Source organism: Eutrigla gurnardus (genome assembly GCF_963514095.1).
Source record: "Eutrigla gurnardus genome assembly, chromosome: 8".
Lineage (NCBI taxonomy): Eukaryota > Metazoa > Chordata > Actinopteri > Perciformes > Triglidae > Eutrigla > Eutrigla gurnardus.
In genome coordinates, this window is record NC_139922.1 from 1516596 (window position 1) to 1536880 (window position 20285).

Sequence of the window (20285 nt, forward strand, 5' to 3'; positions counted from 1 at the left end):
CACTCTCTCTGTGTGCACATTCAGCCTCTGTGTGTTTCGGAAAACCTATTATTGTGGATGCTATATTCCACACATAGTTGGCTAAAAGGGAAGAGGGTGAAAGGCTGAATTCAACAGCAATCAGGTTTTCCAGGTCAACATATAAAGAAGGCTCTGCCGAGAGCTGATGGGGGCAGACCTGGGACAGGAAGTGAGACCTGGACTGGCTGTCCTGACGTGTCACATGTCCTGAAGGAGGAGTCAGTGCTCCTCTTACAGCTGTCTCTGGAGATGTCATGTTTCAGGTTGTCCTCCCGTCTCTCTGTCATTCCCTGAGGGCCTGCAGAGGATTTCCTCACCCTCACTCAACTTGGAAGAGTGATACGAGGACCTTGCATGTCCAGCATCCTGCAGGGCACTTGGTCTTTCAGAGCACTGGACCTTAAATGTCCTCTGAAAGGGAACACTTCTGTGGAAGACGTTAGCTGAAGTGGCTCTTAAGCAAAGACTTGTCACCATGTCACAAGAGAGGAGTCAACGGAACTCTCCAGACATTTAACTCATGTAAACATGTTCTCTTCAAAGAAACAGAACTGTGAAGATTACACATTCATCACAATGACATATCGTACTGTATGGTTGTCCATTCTGCTTCTGTGGGTTTGAGAGGGGGATCCAGTCAGACGATGTGCTTCTTCAAAAACACCTTTTGCATAGAGCATCGGGCAAAATGCTGAGTTGCTCATATGGAGGGGGACTAGGTGTGCAACTGCACAATCTAACGGTATTATTGGACCAAAACTAGATTTGAATAGATTCTCATTGCTGTGCTTTAGGATTAGGAGGGAAATGGCCTGAAGAAAAACGATTTATTGGCTTCATGACACACTGAATGATGATGACGATGAAATGGTTGGAAGGTTCCACTTTCTCTTTCTCCGGTCGCAGCCTGAAATGTGTGAATGAATCTGCTTATTCATCAAACTAAAACACGTGCTCTTCAGACGTCACTTTGTTTCATATTTCAGCCATTGAACATCGACTAATCAGCTGTAATACATTAATAATAAATGGAGCTTTCATGACCCTTGCTGGCCGATAAAGAATGACCTCAGCATGCTGAACATTCAGCTGGAAAATGAGCTTTATCTGGTGTTTGAATGTGAGAATGTGTCGTAGGAAGAAGTAGCTGGGTTCCTTCGTTAAGAAGAAAGTCATTGTGTATTTGTGTAGTATTTGTTTCCTGCTTGGTGCATTATGTTCTGATTGTACTGGTCTGTACTCCTGGTTAGTATCTGAACCATGTCGTGTTCTAACTGGGACCTGCTATGTGATCGCCCCTCAGATACCCAGTCATCCTCTCCATAGAGAACCACTGCAGTGTCCCTCAGCAGAAGAAGATGGCCCAGTACCTGATTGAGATCCTGGGGGACAAACTGGAACTGTCCACCATCAAAGCGGATGAGTGTGGACGGCTGCCGTCACCGGAAATGCTTAAGGGGAAGATCCTAGTCAAGGTACAGTCAGAGCGTGGGCGCAGCCTAAAGCCTCACAAACACAGGTTGCATGTTTGAATAAGGGACTTCCTCTCCAGAGGCGGTTATCTCAGCTCCCCATTGTATTATGTAGAGCTGGAACGTGACAGAGCAGACTTCAAAGGCAGAGTGGGCTGTTAGAGATGCTGCTGGGTTTCAATATCACAGAGAAGAGACACCGGAGCTCCAGTGGAGGGAAGAAGGAAGGAAGAATATATATAGCGTATAAATATATGCTATATATCCATATATAGTCTTTTGCAATATGCTGACTATTGCAGTTGCATACTGCATTTAATTACCTATTTTCGACTGCAAATTATGTAGTTTGTGTTTTATCTAATAAAGTTTTCACTTAATTATTTATATTACAGCAACGTGTGTTTATCAGTAAGGCAGACCGACTGACTAACACTCCATCCCTGTTTTGACCAACTTCTTGCCAATCTCACTGACTTTTCCAATGATGCACCAGAAAAAAAACTCAAGATATCTGCCTAAAGTATGTAAAGACATTGTTTTCTCTCCACTATGTGGCGCTGTAACTTCCCCCTGGTGCGATGGGACTCTGGATGTCATTGACTCTGAAGATCCTGATAAGACATTATGAACATTAATAACATTGAATTGAATCTAGTACACTTAAAAAGCAATTGTTGATTGATTGTCATTGAACTCATATTTGCAACATTAAGAATGTATTTCTAGAATTAAAGATTGCTACTTGGCATCCGTGTATTGACAACCATGCAAAATTAGTATCTAGTACACAAACACTCACTGGGAACCCTAACAGTCACAAGCAGTTTTGGATAATTGACTTCAGTTGATGAAAATGCTGCAACACTCATCTGTGTCACCCTAAATGCCAACAGGAATCAAACCTGTGACATTAGGCTTATTTAAATGTTGTTTGATGTTCTCATTATTTTCACCTTTTTTTGGCTCTGATATATTGAGAAGGATTTTAATCCACCTTCTGTTTTTTTACCCACTCAATCCATCCGTCTCTCTCCAATCTCTAGTTTCAAGTCTTTATCAGTCCAGCATGATGTCCTTCTAAAAGCTTGGGTTATTCATTTGGTCACAATCTGGGACCTCACCGCTAGATGCTACTAACCCTGAACACTGCACCTTTTTAAAGCTTTATATAGTTCTACTTTATGTTTCACTATGCAGAAGGACCTAAAAGAAAACATTCAGCCTCGGTGTAATTGTAGGGTCCTAAACAGCAAACGCTTCCCTTCATTTCCCACCAAATGCCCCTTAAAATTCACCCAGAAGTGGCAATTGTGGAAGCTCATAGCTGATGTAAATTATCTGTCCAGATTGGAGCTTGTAATGTAAACTGAGAAAGAAAAGGTGGTTTAATGAACATGTAGCATGGAGATGAGCAGCAGCAGCGTACTGTTATCAGGGGAGGAAACACTGTTGAGGTTAATGAGCCTTTATTGATGGCAGATGTCTTTGCTGAAGAGAAGGCCCCCTGCCAGTGTGTTACACGGTGAGGACTGCTCTGCCAGCTGTTCCACCAGCAATACTACCTCTGTGTACACTCAGCAGAGTGTTGGCCAATATGGATACACTGTTACCCCTTTTCCACCAACGCGAACCTAGTTCAAGAACCGGGCCGGTGCCCGTGCTGGTTCGCAGTTGGTTCAACTTGCGAACCTTCTGAGAACCTGTTTGCGTTTCCACCGGCTAGAGAGCCACGTCATTACGTCACTGTATACGTCTGAGGTTTCCCTGCAGCGTTAATTTCAAGCATAGCAGACATGTCTCTTCAGAAAAAGTGTTTATTTTGGAAAATAATACAATAACAATTAAATACTAAAATCACAACATTTTTTAAAGTGTAGAACAGTGTGTGATCAATATAAATGATCGGAGTGTTTGATGTTTAGTCATCTGCAGGTTGGACCTTCGTTCAATATCGTCGATGTCCGACAGCTCTACAAACACAAACCAGAGAACAGCGGTTTAATCACAAACTTGTCCACGACGCTGCAAACACAGATGTTATGTCACGTTGGTAGTTGGTAACGTTTAGTGAGCCAACGGCAGTCGGAAAGTGGCATGCTAACGTTGTTGTTAGCAATATCACGCTAGCTGGCTAGCTAGCCGGTCAGTTTACATTACCCGAGGAAGCATAGCCACTAGTTGCTGCTGTTACGGACATAATCACTAGCTTGGTAAACTAAACAGAAATGTGTCGTTAGTTTGCAACGAGGTGAAACATTTTAAAAGTAAAACTTACAGTAACGTTAGTAAAACTCTGCAGCACCGTATTTTCCCCCCGTCGCCGTAGGTTTGCGAACGGTTCTAGCCCAGCAAACAGTTGGGGCCGCTCTGGAACCAGTTTTCCTGGCCGAGAGCAGGTTCTTTGTCTGTGGAAACAGGAAGAACTGGTTCGCGATTGGGCACCGGCTCCGAACCGGCCCTCAAAATGCCTCGGTGGAAAAGGGGCATGTGAGGAACACGGATGTGCTGCTTTACCACTGGACTGCAACACTCCGGCTGTACAGCCTCACTTTGGGCACCAGAGGTGAGACGGGGTCAACACCTGCGGGACAAGGTCACTCAGTTATGTAAAGTTCTATATGGAGAACTGTAGAGGACTATGTAGAGATGAAGAAATGATGGACTACATAGAGGACTAGGGCTGTTAGAATGAAATTTGTGAATCGAATATAATTTGAATAGTAAAAAAATCAATACTTATCGAATGCCGAAATTAATATTCAAATGTGTGTGTTTTATTTATTCTCCTCGCCTTGGCCTACGCACATAAATGAATGCTTTTGTTACATGAAGTCTGATGAACATTAAGCACTTGGTGAAATGAAAACAAAGATATCGACGACCTCTAGAAGCGATGATGTCATGACAAAGCATTCATTCTGCTTACTGCTAGCTAGCTCAACCCGCGTCGCCATCTGCTGATTTCCTGAAACGAGACCAACAGCAGGATGTACGTGAGAAAGTGAAAGTTGCACTGACGGTGTTTACATAGAAAGAAGATGAGGAGGGCGTAGCCATGGCAACGGGGACACAGCTTCCCCAGGGGAATGGCAATGTGTGTTTTTTTTTACTTGCTGTTAAAGTTGACAGTTTGAGGTACTTCATTTTGTGCCTATGCTTAATTATGATTAAACAAAATCGCTATAATAATCTCCTTTGCTGAACACAAGCTCCCGTCTTCCTGTGAGACCTGGGGAAGAGAATAATATACTGTAGAGCAGCAGTTTCTGGACCTGGATATGGTTCTGGACCTGGACATGGTTCTGGAACTGGACGTGGTTCACTAATGGCTTTATCACCTACTAAACCCTCACCAAAGCTTTGCCACAGTAGTCTTCAGGAGGGAATGCCAGACAAACACAATACCACGTTTACCATAACAAGAAGGGGATTATAGGGCTCAGCAATTTCCAACACTGATTCTGTTAAAAACATTTCCATGATAAATAAATAATAGTGCTGTCAATCAATTAAAAAAAAAAAACGAATTAATCGCACAATTTGCCAAATTCAAATGCTATTGTTAAATAGCAGCTTTTTTAACTTTAAGCAGAGATTCTCTCATGTGAACTACAGATTTCCAAAGAAACCATCAAGGCCATCAAAATTAACTGTCAGCTTGAAAAAGGCATATTTCTTATATGCACTAACAGAACATTTCAAAAAGGTCCACAATAGAACATGCAAGTATGGAAAAAAGAACAAGGAACTATTCTGCTGTGAAGTCAGAATGATAAATCCTTTTCACTCCATAGAACAACAATTCAGCTTAGTCCTCCTTTACATTCAGCCAGTTACTGAGACAGACCAGTCTGTTTACATTGTCAGAGGACAAAGCAGCACACGCCACATGTAGTGTTTCTCACGCAGACAAATTACCGGGATAATTTAAAAAAACTGCTCGGCGATCGCTCGCCACGATCCCCCCCTCCCCGCTGACGCCGCAGCCTCAGCCAAAATCTTACGCTGAACTCGAAAAACGAATGGCTAACGGCTTTGCGGCACACGTCGTCATAGGTCTTACGTCAGTCGCCACGGGAAGTAAACAAAACACAGCTGCGTTAATTTCGTTGAAAAAAATTAACGCATTAAATATTTCATAATTAACGCAAAGATTAACGCGTTAATTTTGACAGCACTAATAAATAATAGTAATATTCAATAATATTGAACATGTTTTTTCACTCAATCATATCACAGAAACCAGTAATTTCTAACCTATCATATGGAAGTCCTTTAGAGACACACCTCCCATTCATCAGTATAGGCATCTAGCTAAACATGTCACATGCTAATGTTTTGATATTGAAAACAGGATCATGGTAAATGTTCAAATGTGGTAGAGAAGAGTTATCTGTATCCTTGATTCAGGTCCAAACGTTGACATGTGACAGCAATGTGTTTGAGTTCTACATATTATGTATGTAGGTGGTTGAAACGCAGCGATTTTTGCTGTTGGGCTGATCTGGAGGCAGCATTAGTGAAGAGTAGCCTTTAAAGTAGCCTAACAATCAGTTATGGTAATGTATAATGCTAGCTTACACATATCCAGTAAGACTTTTAAATGTAGTTTGTCAATAAACGGACCTTTTCAAGTATTAACCTAACTAATTATAACAATAGCAAGAATGCTAGCGATTAGCATTAGAACTAGAAATTAGAATAAGCTAAATTTTGTACGGTGAGTTAAAAAAGTGAAGTCGAGCTACATGTTAAAGTCGTGTAGACCAGCAGTTTATGTGTTGCTACGTTCTGTAACTGTAGCATTGATTTAGTGAGCTAGCTAGCCAGCTAGCCAGCTAGCCAGCCCCTAAATGAGCAAGATTTAAGTAAAATACTTCATCCACAAACTCATGTCACAGTGTATTAAATCAGCAGATAGTCGGCAACAGTGACTCAGCAGGTTTTGTAATGCTAACGGTTTAATTAAGTCCACAGAGAAGAGGAAAAGCCTGTTAAGTGATTGTAATGCTACACCCGTTATTGACAATGAGCCAACAATGGACTCGGTCTTCCCTTCCCCCCACCACATGTTGATACTTGCTTTTCTTGAGATGTTGTGCTATTTTCAGTACTTTCTGTTGACATCTATTGTTCCTTCTTAGACGAGCTTAGCCTTGATAGCATGTAGAGCAGTAGGGGGTGACTGTGAGGATGGGCCTGTTGTGATTGCAGGGTCTTCAGACCCCCCCGACACCAGGAATGGTGGTTGTTCTAATATGACGCTTTGTTCTTGTGTGTTCCTTCACCAGGGGAAGAAACTGCCCGCCAACATCGACGAGAATGCAGAGGAGGGCGACGTGTCGGACGAGGACAGCGCCGACGAGATGGAGGACGACTGCAAGCTGATGAACGGAGACGTAAGTACCTGCTCTGGTCTCTGTCTCCACATGTTTGGACCTCCCTGTGTCCTCTTGTCCAGCAGATGAAATGATTATGAGTCTTCTTCTCTCCCGTATTGTTGCCTCTGCTGTTTTCTTCGGTCTCCTTCTCTCCGTGCTGCTGTTTGTTTTCATCTCCTGCTCTTCTCTCTTCCCATTTGTCCCTTCTTCTTATTATGCTGTCCAACTGTTGCTCGCTTCTTTCAAAGTGGAAGGTACTGTATCCAACGCTCATCCCCAACCACCTTAGAAACCTCACCCAGTCATACGTTCCCATCCTCCCTGTGCACGTTTACAGTGGCCGGCCACACAAACAGTTTGCATTATTGCATCATTTAGACGCTCCATCACAGTACAGACTCTCCCTGTGAAACCAAACACACATCCATACGTGTGTTGCAGGTCTTAAACTATTGGAAACAAAATCACTTAGAAGCTGGAAGTCAACGATATTCAGCACTACTGGTCCCAGGATTAACACTCAGTGGGCCACGTGGACTATCTGGGAATAATCACATGAATGTTACAATAGAGGCTGTGGGATTAGATGATGGATGAGTATGTGGTTTAATGTCATCAGGATAGTTTGTCACACAGACTAAGTGGTAAGACAGCAACAGACCGGCCACTCTGTGAGGTAGAATGACTTTTTGTCAGTGGAGTCTGCTGGCTGTTAGGAGAGCATTGATAACAGCTTGGGTCACCATGACGACAGTCTGTCTGATGGCAAAGTAAAGCAGTGGAAGTCCACTTACAATGGTGTCAAAGTATTAGATGTTTTGAAGTCCGTCCCCGGGAAACCTCTTATCTCCTGTCTGCCTCTCCTGTCTGACACCAGGAACAAGTTCACTCCTCAGCTTCAGTGCAGGCTGATTCTTCTTTCATTACCCAGCAGTCCCGATGTTTCAGTCAAGGATCTGTTAACCAGTAACCAGTCTATCACAGGGCTGACATGTAGAGACAGACAGGTAACCAGTCTATCACAGGGCTGACATGTAGAGACAGACAGGTCCATCCTGCATGTCTTTGGAGTGTGGGAAAAAGCCGGAGAACCTGGAGAGAACCCACGCTAACTCCATGGGGAGAACATGCAAACTCCACACAGAAGGAACCCGACCCGGGAATTGAACCCGGGACCCCTCTGGCGCCCGTGCTACCCACTACACCACCGTGCTGCGTCTTAAGAGTATCCATCCATCCATTGTCTACCGCTTATCCTGTATTCAGGGTCACGGGGGGGCCGGAGCCGATCCCAGCTGTCATTGGGCGAAGGCAGGGTACACCTGGACAGGTAACCAGTCTATCACAGGGCCAACATATAGAGACAAACAACCATTCACACACACACTCACACCTAAACTCCGCACAGAAGGAACCCGGACCCGAGCCCGACCCAGGAATTGAACCCGGGACCCTCTTGCTCTGAGGCGACAGTGCTACCCACTACACCACCGTGCAGCCCCTTAAGAGTATCATAAAATGTATATCTGACCAAAGCTCTGAAACAAGCAGTCTTGAATGTTAAAAATATATTGTGTGGAATCTGATCCTAACAACGTGCTGCTCAGGTTGATGGTAATATTAAACAAACATACACGGAATCTGTACCTGCTGACTGGAGCCGTTCTTCACCAGTAAAAGCTCAGTTCAGTGGAACGCCAGTCTTCATGGAGCATGTTGATGGATCCACGCTGCCCCCATGTGGCTGAACTGAGCATGTGCATACAGTCATCTCTGAATGACGGCGTCCTCAATTCACCCCACTTCACCTTGTGTGTCCCTCCATCATGTGGAAATGTTCCTACTTCTAACAGGTGGGGGTGGGATGATCAAGGATTCTATCACAATAAAAACACTGACAATAAGTTGATGGTGGTGATCAGGATTATAAGTATAGTGATGAGTGAGTGAAGTAGCTGTCTAGCTCACTATTATGGCAGACAAGTGAAGAATATAGCCTGATTTGAAACAATACAGGACACAAAATATTGTTTTTATTAAATGTATTTGTCTTTTATTTACGCAGGAAGACCTTATGATTGAAAATCATCCTATTCAAGATTTGTTTGTTTTCACTAAAACAGATGTCTGAACACAGTGAAAACGTTTGTTTCTTAACTAAATATAAAGTGATGCCACAATGTTTGCTGCCAATTTAAGAGTTTTAAACACTGATGATCATCTGGATAATAAAGCAATAATGTTTGCCTGGACATGAAATCTTCATCATCCCATGCCAACTCAAAGGTCCATTGATCGACCGCTCCTCTGCATCATGGAACAGACATCGTTGTGAAATCTGACTTCTGCTGGGATCCTGCATGCGTTGTTTTTCTTTGTGTCTGCTCAGAGTAAAGGTGAGGTAAAAACCTGGCAACTTACTGCTCTCAGGTCAGCTAGATAAGAACGACGCGTATCCTCTCCCCTCCTTGCACCATGCAAATTGTAGATTTGATTCTTGGGTTCATCTGTTTTAACATCTTTTTTTATTTGAAACTTAGAAATACAATCTTTTCTGTTCTTGTTTCACAGATGTATTCCAGATTATTCTGGAAAGCATGTTTTCACCTGTTCTTAAGCCACAAACTCAGGAGAGAGATGGTTCAGAGCAGACACATGACTCAGCCGACAGGATGCTCCTCTGATCATATCTTATGCATGATTATCACCGTTCTTTGTGTAACGTCCTTCCTCCTCCAGACGTCGGCCAACAGGAAGCAGGTGGAGAACATTGCCAAGAAAAAGTTGGACAACCTGATGAAGGAGTCCAAGATCCGAGACCGTGAAGACCCGGACAGCTTCACAATTGCAGCCCTGCCTCCTGCTGGGAAAGCCTCCGACAAGACCGGCTCCCAGGTAGACCCTCAGCTCCACCTCTTCACAGGAGGTGGAGACATTACACTTCCTCATCCGCACTCCTCTTCTTCTCTAATCAACCGTGTTTTTCTGAACGGCTGTCAGATTCTGAGCTGCTGGTGGTTTTCGGTTTGATTCTCAGACATCTGTTCATCTTCAATCACTCCGGATTCAATGATCAGTATTATCAGAGTTGCCCTCTCTGCAGGATAAAGCTTGAAGTTATTTTTTCCCTCGTTATGTGATATTGAAGTCAGCGAGGTAGAAAACATGATCTTTTTTACAGTCCAAAGCCATTTTCACCCGGTCACCTTAATGGTTCTCTATCATCTTTGTTCATGTGGCAGCATTGTGCTTGTCTGTCAGAAGCCAAATCTAAAAGTTTAGTCACAATGATCTTTGTTGTAATTCTCATCTTAGCCACTAGAGACTGACATGCACCACTACCACATGTTCTAAAGAGTGCTTTGTCCTTATGAATGTTTTAATTTACATAACTTGCTAATACGCAATATCTGAACGTGGTATTTAGAATGTATGGAGACATTCAAGGAAATATGAATGTGTTTAATCTTATTAAGAGCTTGTCAGAGTGGTGCACCTCAAAACATGCAAAATATTTCTTTTCAACATGTAGGAAGGAAGGTGGAAAGATTAGCTGCTTTTTCACTTTGTGGTATTTATTCAGGTTTTTTTAACTAGTTTGCATTAGTTTATGATACGAACATATACAATATCAGGGTGATGACAGGAGAATTCCTAATCTGTATGATTTTTCCTTTTCAGTCACACATTTGTGAAATATTTCCGAACACAAACATGGGTTTTCCCTCTGCTGTCAAAGGTTAAAGGTGAGGAGGGGACGGACACGGCGGACGAGGCTAATCCCTGCAGCAACAAGCGTACAGGACGCTCCTTCATGGGCAGCTTCTCCAAACGCAAGGTTCTCTTTCATTTCTCCTCTCCGTGTTTCGGAACGTCTACATGAAAAGTTTCCTGTGTTGGTCACGACGTGTTCTCGTTACTCTGGGTGAAGGGAGAAATATAAACCACACTTGTTACCTGTGATGACATCACTTTGTAATCCTGTAGATTAGGAAGCAGACTCATTATGATTTCCAGACTTGAGGGTTTACTACACAGGCAGAGCCTGATTAGATCTTCACATGTGACCCACAAGAGGTGTGGTGGTGTCTGGACCTGCAGAGACCTGGTCCTCTGCCTCGATGTCTAGTTCTGTTCCTGTGTGTGAACACCTGCCGTCATAGAGCTCATCACCCTGTTGGTACCAAAACATTCTTACCAGACCAAGATCTGAGCACGCTGGAAACGTTGTCATTAGCAACCTGGATTTTACCGTCATGAATCAACCTTGTAGTGTAGAAGAAGACTCTCCAACATTATTATGAATAACTTTGTCTTCTGCAGAAAAAGACGACCAAGCTGAAGAAGACTTTGAGCTTTGAAGACACCGATACGGACCAGGAGAGTACAAGCGGCGCCTCCCGAGCCCCCCTGCACCACAGCAAGTATGCTACACACACGCGCGCACACACACACACACACACACACACACACACACACACACACACACACACACACACACACACACACACACACACACAATTAATCTGTTATATAAATATAAAATATACATATACGTATGTTCTCTGCTGACTGGGTTCTTTAGTCCTACAACCTTTGACTTTTGTTGACCTTGACAGAAAGAAGAAGACCATGAAGTTATCGAGAGCTCTGTCTGACCTGGTCAAGTACACGCGCTCTGTTGGTCTGTACGACATCGAAGCTCAAGGTGAGACGGCGGTTCACTCTCTAACTCTTCAGGGTGAAAGATTAATTTGAGGTGAAGCTAAAGACTCATTCGTCCCCATAGAACCCATTTCCATTCACATATCTTGAGGTGAGAGGTCAAATCACCATGCTAGTTTCCACTATGCTGTGTTCAAACCAACACGATACAAAAGCAATGCAATCAATCAGTGTATGAAAGCAGCAGCAGTGGTTAGTTGTTTAATTCAGCTGTGATGGAGGAACCCTGGTGGGGGTCTACGTGGAGGGAACAGCCTCCGGGTCACATTGTTCACCTGTTATCTAAATATATGGAAAGAAATGATTATACGGTATTGTTTTTGTTTCATCTTTTCTGCCTTTAAAACAAGATCTGACATGTGATGTGACATCATCAGTCAGTCTGCAACATTTAGTGACACAAGACCTCCTGAACCCGAGACCATCCTGAACCCGAGACGATCAAATGTAATGGATTTGATTTCTGATCTGATATTAATGGACAGCGCTTAGATACTGAGTTTGACTGGGTCCAACTCACAGTATGGAAAATAAAGATGCTCCATCTCCAGTTTCACTGGGACTTTAACATTAGTCTTGTAATGTTGCAACGTGTTTCTCAGAATAATACCACTTTATTCTGGAAATGTCAGAGAACTTAGATATTTAGGAAATGTTTGGAATGTACAGAAATGTTGCTCAGACAGACATGAGCTATTAAATCTCGGGGATTATGAATAATAGAAATTAACATGACATTGAGGTTAGAAGAGAGTAAATCATGGCCTCATTCGTGCTGACTCAGCAGAGGTAACACGACATAAGAAAAGTAAAGGAGACCAACGAGTATTTGAAAGCAACACATCCTAACAAGCCCATTAAATAAGAAAAAGCTAGAAAGCAGGGGATGCTTTAGGGGCGGGGCTACCTGCTGATTGACAGGTCGCTACCACGGCAACGCTACCGTTATCTACTTACATGACTAACACGTCTCTAGGAGCAAAATTATATGATGTGGACACAGACCATAAAAGTTTCACAAACTTTTATTATTATTATGAAATATTACTTTTTAATACTAAAAAAGCTAAAATGTTTAGATTGAGTTATACAAATATAATTGCATTGTAAATCTAATTAGTTTAACCCTACTGGATAACAGTTGTTATTATGATAAGTGTTTATGAGGTTTATGAGGTTTATGAGCCTGATGATGATGATGATGATGATGATGATGATGATGATGATGTGTTTGGGTTGCCCCCGGCAGAAAACTGCAGCTGGCAGGTGTCGTCGCTCAGCGAGACCAAAGCCCACCAGGTGATGCAGACAAAGGCCGCGTCCTTCATCCAGTTCAACCAGCGGCAGCTGTCCCGCATTTACCCGTCCTCCTATCGCGTGGACTCGTCCAACTTCAACCCCCAGCCCTTCTGGAATGCCGGCTGCCAGCTGGGTAGGAGCACCACCCAACCACCATGTGTTCATGGGGGTCCTGCATGTTCCAGGCTGCTGCTGCTGCAGGGTCTGACTCCTCCCACTCCAGATGTGTCACAGCCTCTTAAAGCTGCAGTGTCTGACTCCTCCCACTCCAGATGTGTCACAACCTCTTAAAGCTGCAGTATCACTATATCCTGAAGTAGTTCATGAGACAGACAATCCGTGAAACCATCAGCTTCCTCTGCCTCCTTTCAGAAAAAACAACCAATCAGAGCCGAGGAGTCTCAAAACACATATGTCAATCACTGCTGGTGAAGCTCATCAAATCCAACACAGTTGTCATGAATCCAACATATTTCTTGGTTTTGGCTTGACTGTTTTCAACGTGGCGGTTGATTCACAAACGTTCTCCTTTTACAGCTAAACAATAACACATATATTACTGAAAATATACTCAAAAAGAATAATAATAAATAATTAATAATAATGAATCATGAATATAATACTGGAAATAGAATAACAGAACCTTGTGTATTTGATTGACATCAGCGTCAGAGGCTCCTCAGCTCTGATTGTTTGTGTTCTTTTTCAGGTGCAGTAGAAATTATTGTTATTGAAGTTGCCGCTTTAAAGCTTCACGTCCAACCTGCTGACAATAACCAGGCAACTCTTTTGATTTTTTTAGTTGCACTGAACTACCAGTCAGAGGGCCGAGTCCTGCAGCTCAACAGGGCCAAGTTCTACAGCAACGGCAACTGTGGCTACATCCTCAAGCCTGCCTGCATGTGTGAAGGTCAGAATCTACAACACCACTCACTGCAGCTGAAAACCTGGACCCCCTTCTAATGTAGACGAGGAGTACTTCAGGTGTCAGCCGTGAAATCCGTTTAATGGTCCTGATCAAGTGTGATGCTCATCTTTTCTTACGAGTAGAAGAGTTGGGATTTCCTGAGGAGGTGATGTGTGCAAAGGTGTAAAAGAAGAACCTCTTCTGTCCTTTTAATCACCAATCACTGAAATATTGATTTCAAACTACAGCTAGTAAAACATGATGAAGACAAAAACAGGAAGAAATGAATAAACAAAAAACTGTCAATGGGAAAGCAAACTGGGTGTGAGGTGTTGTTGCGAGGGTAGATGGTAGTAAAATAGATATCCACACCAAAATATACAATATACCCAACAACATACAAATTTGTGTTATTCGATGGTAAACACAGTTGCTTTCATCCTGTGGTTGATTGGTTGGTTGGTTTGCTTTTACACACAAACGAAGCTCGTCTGATTGAAGCCGACTGAGGTGCTTTCACAGCGAACCCCTATGTTCAATGTTCTTCTTTTCTTCCCCTTGCAGGTGCCTTTAACCCGAACCTGGAGGACCCGCTGCCGGGTCAGATGAAGAAGCAGCTGGTGTTGAAGATCATCAGTGGACAGCAGCTGCCCAAACCCAAAGACTCCATGCTGGGAGACAGAGGAGAGGTAGGACGCACGTACATGCAATAACACACTACGTCATGTATGTCATGTTCTGATATAGAGTATTGTGCTCATCTGTGTGTGTTTGTTTCATGACTCTGAGTAACAGCATCACTACAACACACTGCTTTGTGCAGAAAGAAAGACGTTCAGTGTAGAAACTCGTTTTGAACAGACAGACGGGACAAGTCTGAGAAATGTCCTCCACTGATGTCACTTGAGTCAATGTCGGTTGGGTCTGTCACCATTATCCTGCCGAGTTGGTTAGGATTCACGATATTATCCTGATAGTCATCAAAATATGTTTAAAACTCTTAAAGTGACAGTCTGTAAGATTTGAGATGCGTTGCTTCTAGTGGCCTCTGTGGCGGTAGATGGAACTGCAGGCGAGCATCTGGGACTCATCTCCCTCACCAACAGTGTGGACTGTCTCTCATCTGCGTGATGCCTTCAAACACTTTAGACTAGAGGGAGCCTGACTCAGCAGCTGGAAGTAACCGATTTCCGATTACAAGTAAACGCTGCATACTTCGGTGAGTAGCTCCACCTGCAGACCATCCGCTGCTGACTGACGGAAAAAGATCAAACTCATTTAGAGTTTAGTGGTAATGTGGCCACAGAAACGGAGATCCTATTTCTGGGCAAAGCAGCAACAAGCACTTTCATTAGTGGGTCACATGATCAACCACCATTGTTTCAACTCACTCTTTGAAAGATAGGAACTTAAAAGACAATTACATAGATGAAAATGTTACAGACTGCCACTGGCACTTCTCAACGTATTGTTTGTGTTCGTCTCCTCCTCCATGAGGATCTATTCTATTCTATGGTGTTGTGTTGTGTGAGGCGATAATGAACACTCTGTCCTATCTCCCTGTCAGATCATTGATCCCTTCGTGGAGGTGGAGCTCCTTGGCCTCCCGGTGGACTGCTGCAAGGAGCAGACCCGGGTGGTGGATGACAACGGTGAGTGGTGATGCTCAGGGTTCATAGACTTCACATACCTCGTCATTATGTCACACAAGCAGTTAAAATGAATGTATTCATTCATTCATTTGTGATGACAAGTCTTCATGCATCTCTAGTGGAAACAGTCTGCTGGGCTGTTCGGCTGCTTCTGTAGTAACACGTCTACCATTAATCTAGCGATTATTTTTTAGATTAATCGACTAATCTAAGACAATTGTTTTTTCCAATTAATAAAACGATTTATTTTTCAGTTACTGATTATTTCACATTACTTGATCAATATAACTATTCACATATTCAATATGGATATCAAAACATTTTGTGTAATATTATCAAATATCTAATAATTATCAAATAAAACGGCCAGAGACACTTACTCTTATAACATCCTTGGAGGTGACTTTGACTGAGATATTCTGCTTTTATCTGATAGTAAACTGTTTCTGTAAAATCATATCATGGTTGTCAGGCCTTTGTTTGAATACGCTTATTAGTGTGTGCATACTTATGTTTCAGTCACCTCCGAGGATAGTGGGGGTCGCCAGTCTCTGGCACCGTTATTTTGGGGTTTCGCGAGCTGAATGTTTGGGAACTATTAGACAATATCAAATCAAACAATTAATATTCTCTGGTGTTTCTGGTCAAGCAGCCCAGCTGGAGCCGAGCCGTTTGAGCTGTCTGATCTATAATTGATGAGCTCAGCAGAGGAGACTTGCTCAGGCAGCAGTCCACACACACACACACTCTGAATAATTGATGAGTGCTGAACTTGCTTCTACTCTCTCTTCCCCACACCCCGCCGTCTTTCTCTCTCGGGATGCCCCCTAGGGTTCAACCCGATGTGGGAGGAGACTCTGGTGTTCACGGTCCACATGCCGGAGCTCGCCCTGGTGCGTTTCCTCGTGTGGGATCATGACCCCATCGGCCAGGACTTCATCGGCCAGAGAACCATCGCCTTCAACAGCATGGTTCCAGGTGAGACCAGACAGCAGCCTCCTTCTGAAACGTCATTCTCCCTGCTGGCCATCAGGGGGCGCCTCCTCTCTGGTTGTATAGAAGTCTATGAGAAAATGGTCCTACTTCTCTCTTGATGTATTATCTCAGTAAACATTGTAAACATGAGTTTATGGTCTCAATCTCTAGTTTCAAGTCTTTCATTTAGTCCATTTAGAGTCCACCAGACCAGAAAGTAGGGGATGCTTTAGGGGCGGGGCTTACCTGCTGATTGACAGGTGACTACCACGCTACCAATGCTGTTAGCTACTAAGATGACTTTAACACTTGGCTGTAAAGTTGACCTTGAATTATGAAGCTAACTTAGTTAGCAGCTTCACACCAGAATCCACATGGATCCAGATCCAGTAAGGGTGCTGCTCTGCAGTTTCTATGGATAACTTTACTGGTTTCAAAAATTTAAATATGGCGACGTCCAAAATGCTGAACTCTAGGCTTAAAAACCATAGTCCGTAAACTAACGGTGTCACCTTGTCTTCTATACAGTCGATGGGTAGAACACGGTGAAGCAGCTGTTAGGTGACAGGTCCGTCCGTGGTGTATGATGTACTGTAGTTTTATATATTGAAGTGCTATACAATCGCAGAAACCCTTTTAGGATGCTACTGTGTGATTATGAGAAAGCGTTGCTTAAAGGCATCATAGGCTATTCTATTCAGAACACGTTCTGTTATATTGCTTGAAATCTTCGTAACATACCATACCGGTGTACGTACATTAAAAGCACATAACAAAGTGAAAAGAAAGTCCTCTGTGGCGGAGGCAGGACTGTCAAAAGCACGTCCAATTATTTTCCCCAGGCCGGAGAAAATAATTGTCTGTCTGTGAATTCTTTCTTCTACGGGCACTCTGGCGATCTCGACCAGCGGTCGCTGCACTCGGCAGACGGAGGCAGCAGCTGCAGCTAGCAGGAGCTACAGCCAGCCAGCGAATATTTGTGCAATATTCTTATGATTAATTTTCAGCTGAAGCCACTTTCTTTTTGTGCCTGGGGGGATTAAACCTATATAAAAATGATTATTTGTTCGTTGCACTACTTTGTGAACTACAGGAGTTGAACCCCTGTTTCCTGCACCATTTCAACCACAGAGTCAGTCTGTGAACCTGAAAATTAAGACTCATCACCTTTAGACCAATCGACTGTTTCATTCAGTTATACACAAGTCGGGCCGTAAATGTCTGCCACGCCAACTATCTCTACGTTGCTGCAGTTATGTTGCTCCGCTTTCAAAGGATGAGCTTGTTTTTTCTACATAAACACTCAGTAATATCTAATAACTCTCCCGGTTGCCATGGTGAATCCTAGTATCGGAGCTCCATTGATGATGGCTTTGTAGAGTTGGCAGGCATGCACGTAAATCAGAGTTTACATACTGAGATTTGATCGAACTAATTTAGAACTGCTGTTCTGGAACCAAAAACTCAGAGTTGCCCATCTCAGAGTTGGTCAACTCAGAGTTGGGTCTGGGCTGCACCAGATTTCTGCCTAAAAGCCTATTAAGGCAGTTTTTTCTCGCCACTGTCGCTGTAACGCTTGCCCCTGGTGATGTTGGGACTTTGAAATTGCATTGACTCTGAACATCATGAGTGTATTCTAGTCCTGTTCAATGTGTTAAGTGTCCTGAGATGACTTCTGTTGTGATATGACACTATAAATACAATTGAATTGAATGGTCAACTCAGAGTTCAGGGTTAGGTTCAGAGTTCAGGGTTAGGTTCAGAGTTGGTTGAGCCTGGATAAGACGTTTTTCTTGAACAGAGTGTTATTGTCCTTATAGAGGCCTTTTATCCACTGTACATGTCAGGTAGACTACACAGAGAACCACTGACCAGCATATCAGCAGAAAGCCAGGGAGCTTCTGCAGCTGTTGCAGACGATACGGCTGAAATGCACTGAAGTTTATAAACATTAACTGTGTAGTATTGCAAACCTTATGGCTATGCATGGCCAGCTGTTGCTAACTAGCCAGCAATAAGTTGCTGCATCGTAAATTCCTTTTCAGTAACATTGCCTAATACTAACATGCTAGCTTGACATACCTAGCAACAACAGCCATGTTAGCTGTTTGTTTATTATGATAATGTTAGGTGTTTTCTTAATTGTGAATGTCAGTTAGCGATCTTCTCGTCCGAGCGATCTTTCGTGTTGTAGTAATGGCAGTGTACGTTGCATGCGTTCTTGGGGGCTTTCAACAGAAGTCTGAACGAAGCGGACAGGATCTTTCCAGTACACCTATGCGTCAATGACCTGTAAGGCCTTTAACCTGAACTGATAGAAGGTGCTGTTAGGGGTCTGAGGGAGTAGGGTATCCAGACATTTTGTCACATTTTGTCTGGAGCAAGGAAGGAAGCTGCTTTGTCTGTTGTTGGTAAGTCAGAAACTAATTGTAGATTTGGGTTCAGGCATTGTGTGAGTAAAGCTAGTTGCAACATTAGTCTTGTGCTGATAGCTTGTTGTTGTTGAAATCGTCGTGAAACTGCATATGTTAAGTGAGTAATCAACTAAGTTTGAGCCACCTCAGGTGTAGTGAATAGACTTGATTAGAGGGAGGGGTCACACACAGTACTTAAAGGGCTGCCAGGAAGCCTCCTTCAAACCACATTTTGCCTGAAGCAAGGAAGGAAGCTGCTTTGTCTGTTGTTGGTAAGTCAGAAACTAATTGTAGATTTGGGTTCAGGCATTGTGTGAGTAAAGCTAGTTGCAACATTAGTCTTGTGCTGATAGCTTGTTGTTGTTGAAATCGTCGTGAAACTGCATATGTTAAGTGAGTAATCAACTAAGCCACCTCAGGTGTAGTGAATAGACTTGATTAGAGGGAGGGGTCACACACAGTACTTACGGTAAACTGCGCACTAAAAAGGCCGTCACTACAGCGTCAGCTGCAGCGTCTGGCCATCTGAACGAAGACAGCTGAACAAAGACAAGGGAGTCTATCTGCGGGAGTCAAGACAGCTGAACAAAGACAAGGGAGTCTATCTGCGGGAGTCAAGACAGCTGAACAAAGACAAGGGAGTCTATCTGCGGGAGTCAAGACAGCTGAACAAAGACAAGGGAGTCTATCTGCGGGAGTCCATCGAGGTAGGCATAACATCTTACCCCCCCCCCCCCCCTCGCAGCCATGTGTCTTATCCCAGTCAGGACATCATACTGGAGAAGATTTCACCGGAGACCCTTCACTCGAGGCTGTAACCCATCCCAATCTCTGCTACCCACCATTCTCCACCAGTAAGGAACTTGAAGTACTAGGGGGGCTGTGGAACTGCCAGTCTGCAGTCAAGAAGGCGGACACCATTTCAGCCTATGCCTCCCTGCAGTCTCTCCACTTCCTGGCCCTCACAGAGACCTGGATCACCCCAGAAAACACTGCCACTCCAGCTGCCCTTTCAACTGCCTACTCGTTTTCACACTCCCCAAGACGAACAGGGCGAGGAGGAGGAACTGGGCTCCTCATCTCACCGAGATGGTCCTACCAGATCCTTCCTCTGGACCACCTACCCCGATCTACACTTGAATTCCACGCCGTCTCTGTCACCCTTCCTTTCAAACTCAACATCGTAGTGATCTATCGCCCACCCGGTCCTCTCGGTGACTTTTTGTATGAGATGGATGCCCTCCTGAGCTGCTCCCCTGATGATGGCACACCACTCGTCGTCCTCGGTGACTTCAACATCCACTCGGGAAAGCTGCACTCATCTGAATTCATCGACTTCTTTTCCGCATTTGACCTTACGCTCTCCCCCTCTCAACCAACTCACCGCGCCGGGAACCAACTTGACCTTGTCTTCACAAGATCCTGTGGCATCTCGG

At 43.8% G+C, this 20285-nt stretch overlaps 1 protein-coding gene across 2 annotated transcripts in view; it reads left to right on the top strand.

The window, feature by feature from the left end:
- The window catches only part of plch2a (phospholipase C, eta 2a), an 84994-nt gene that overhangs the window by 43587 nt on the left and 21122 nt on the right, over positions 1 to 20285 (top strand). For both annotated transcript variants that reach the window (XM_084015384.1, XM_084015383.1), the window contains 11 exons: positions 1325 to 1496; positions 6788 to 6895; positions 9617 to 9772; positions 10617 to 10715; positions 11201 to 11301; positions 11497 to 11585; positions 12852 to 13034; positions 13704 to 13811; positions 14373 to 14497; positions 15376 to 15460; positions 16292 to 16438. In XM_084015384.1, the coding sequence (XP_083871510.1) occupies positions 1325 to 1496; positions 6788 to 6895; positions 9617 to 9772; positions 10617 to 10715; positions 11201 to 11301; positions 11497 to 11585; positions 12852 to 13034; positions 13704 to 13811; positions 14373 to 14497; positions 15376 to 15460; positions 16292 to 16438 (1373 nt within the window). The remainder of the gene's footprint in view (positions 1 to 1324; positions 1497 to 6787; positions 6896 to 9616; positions 9773 to 10616; positions 10716 to 11200; positions 11302 to 11496; positions 11586 to 12851; positions 13035 to 13703; positions 13812 to 14372; positions 14498 to 15375; positions 15461 to 16291; positions 16439 to 20285) is intronic.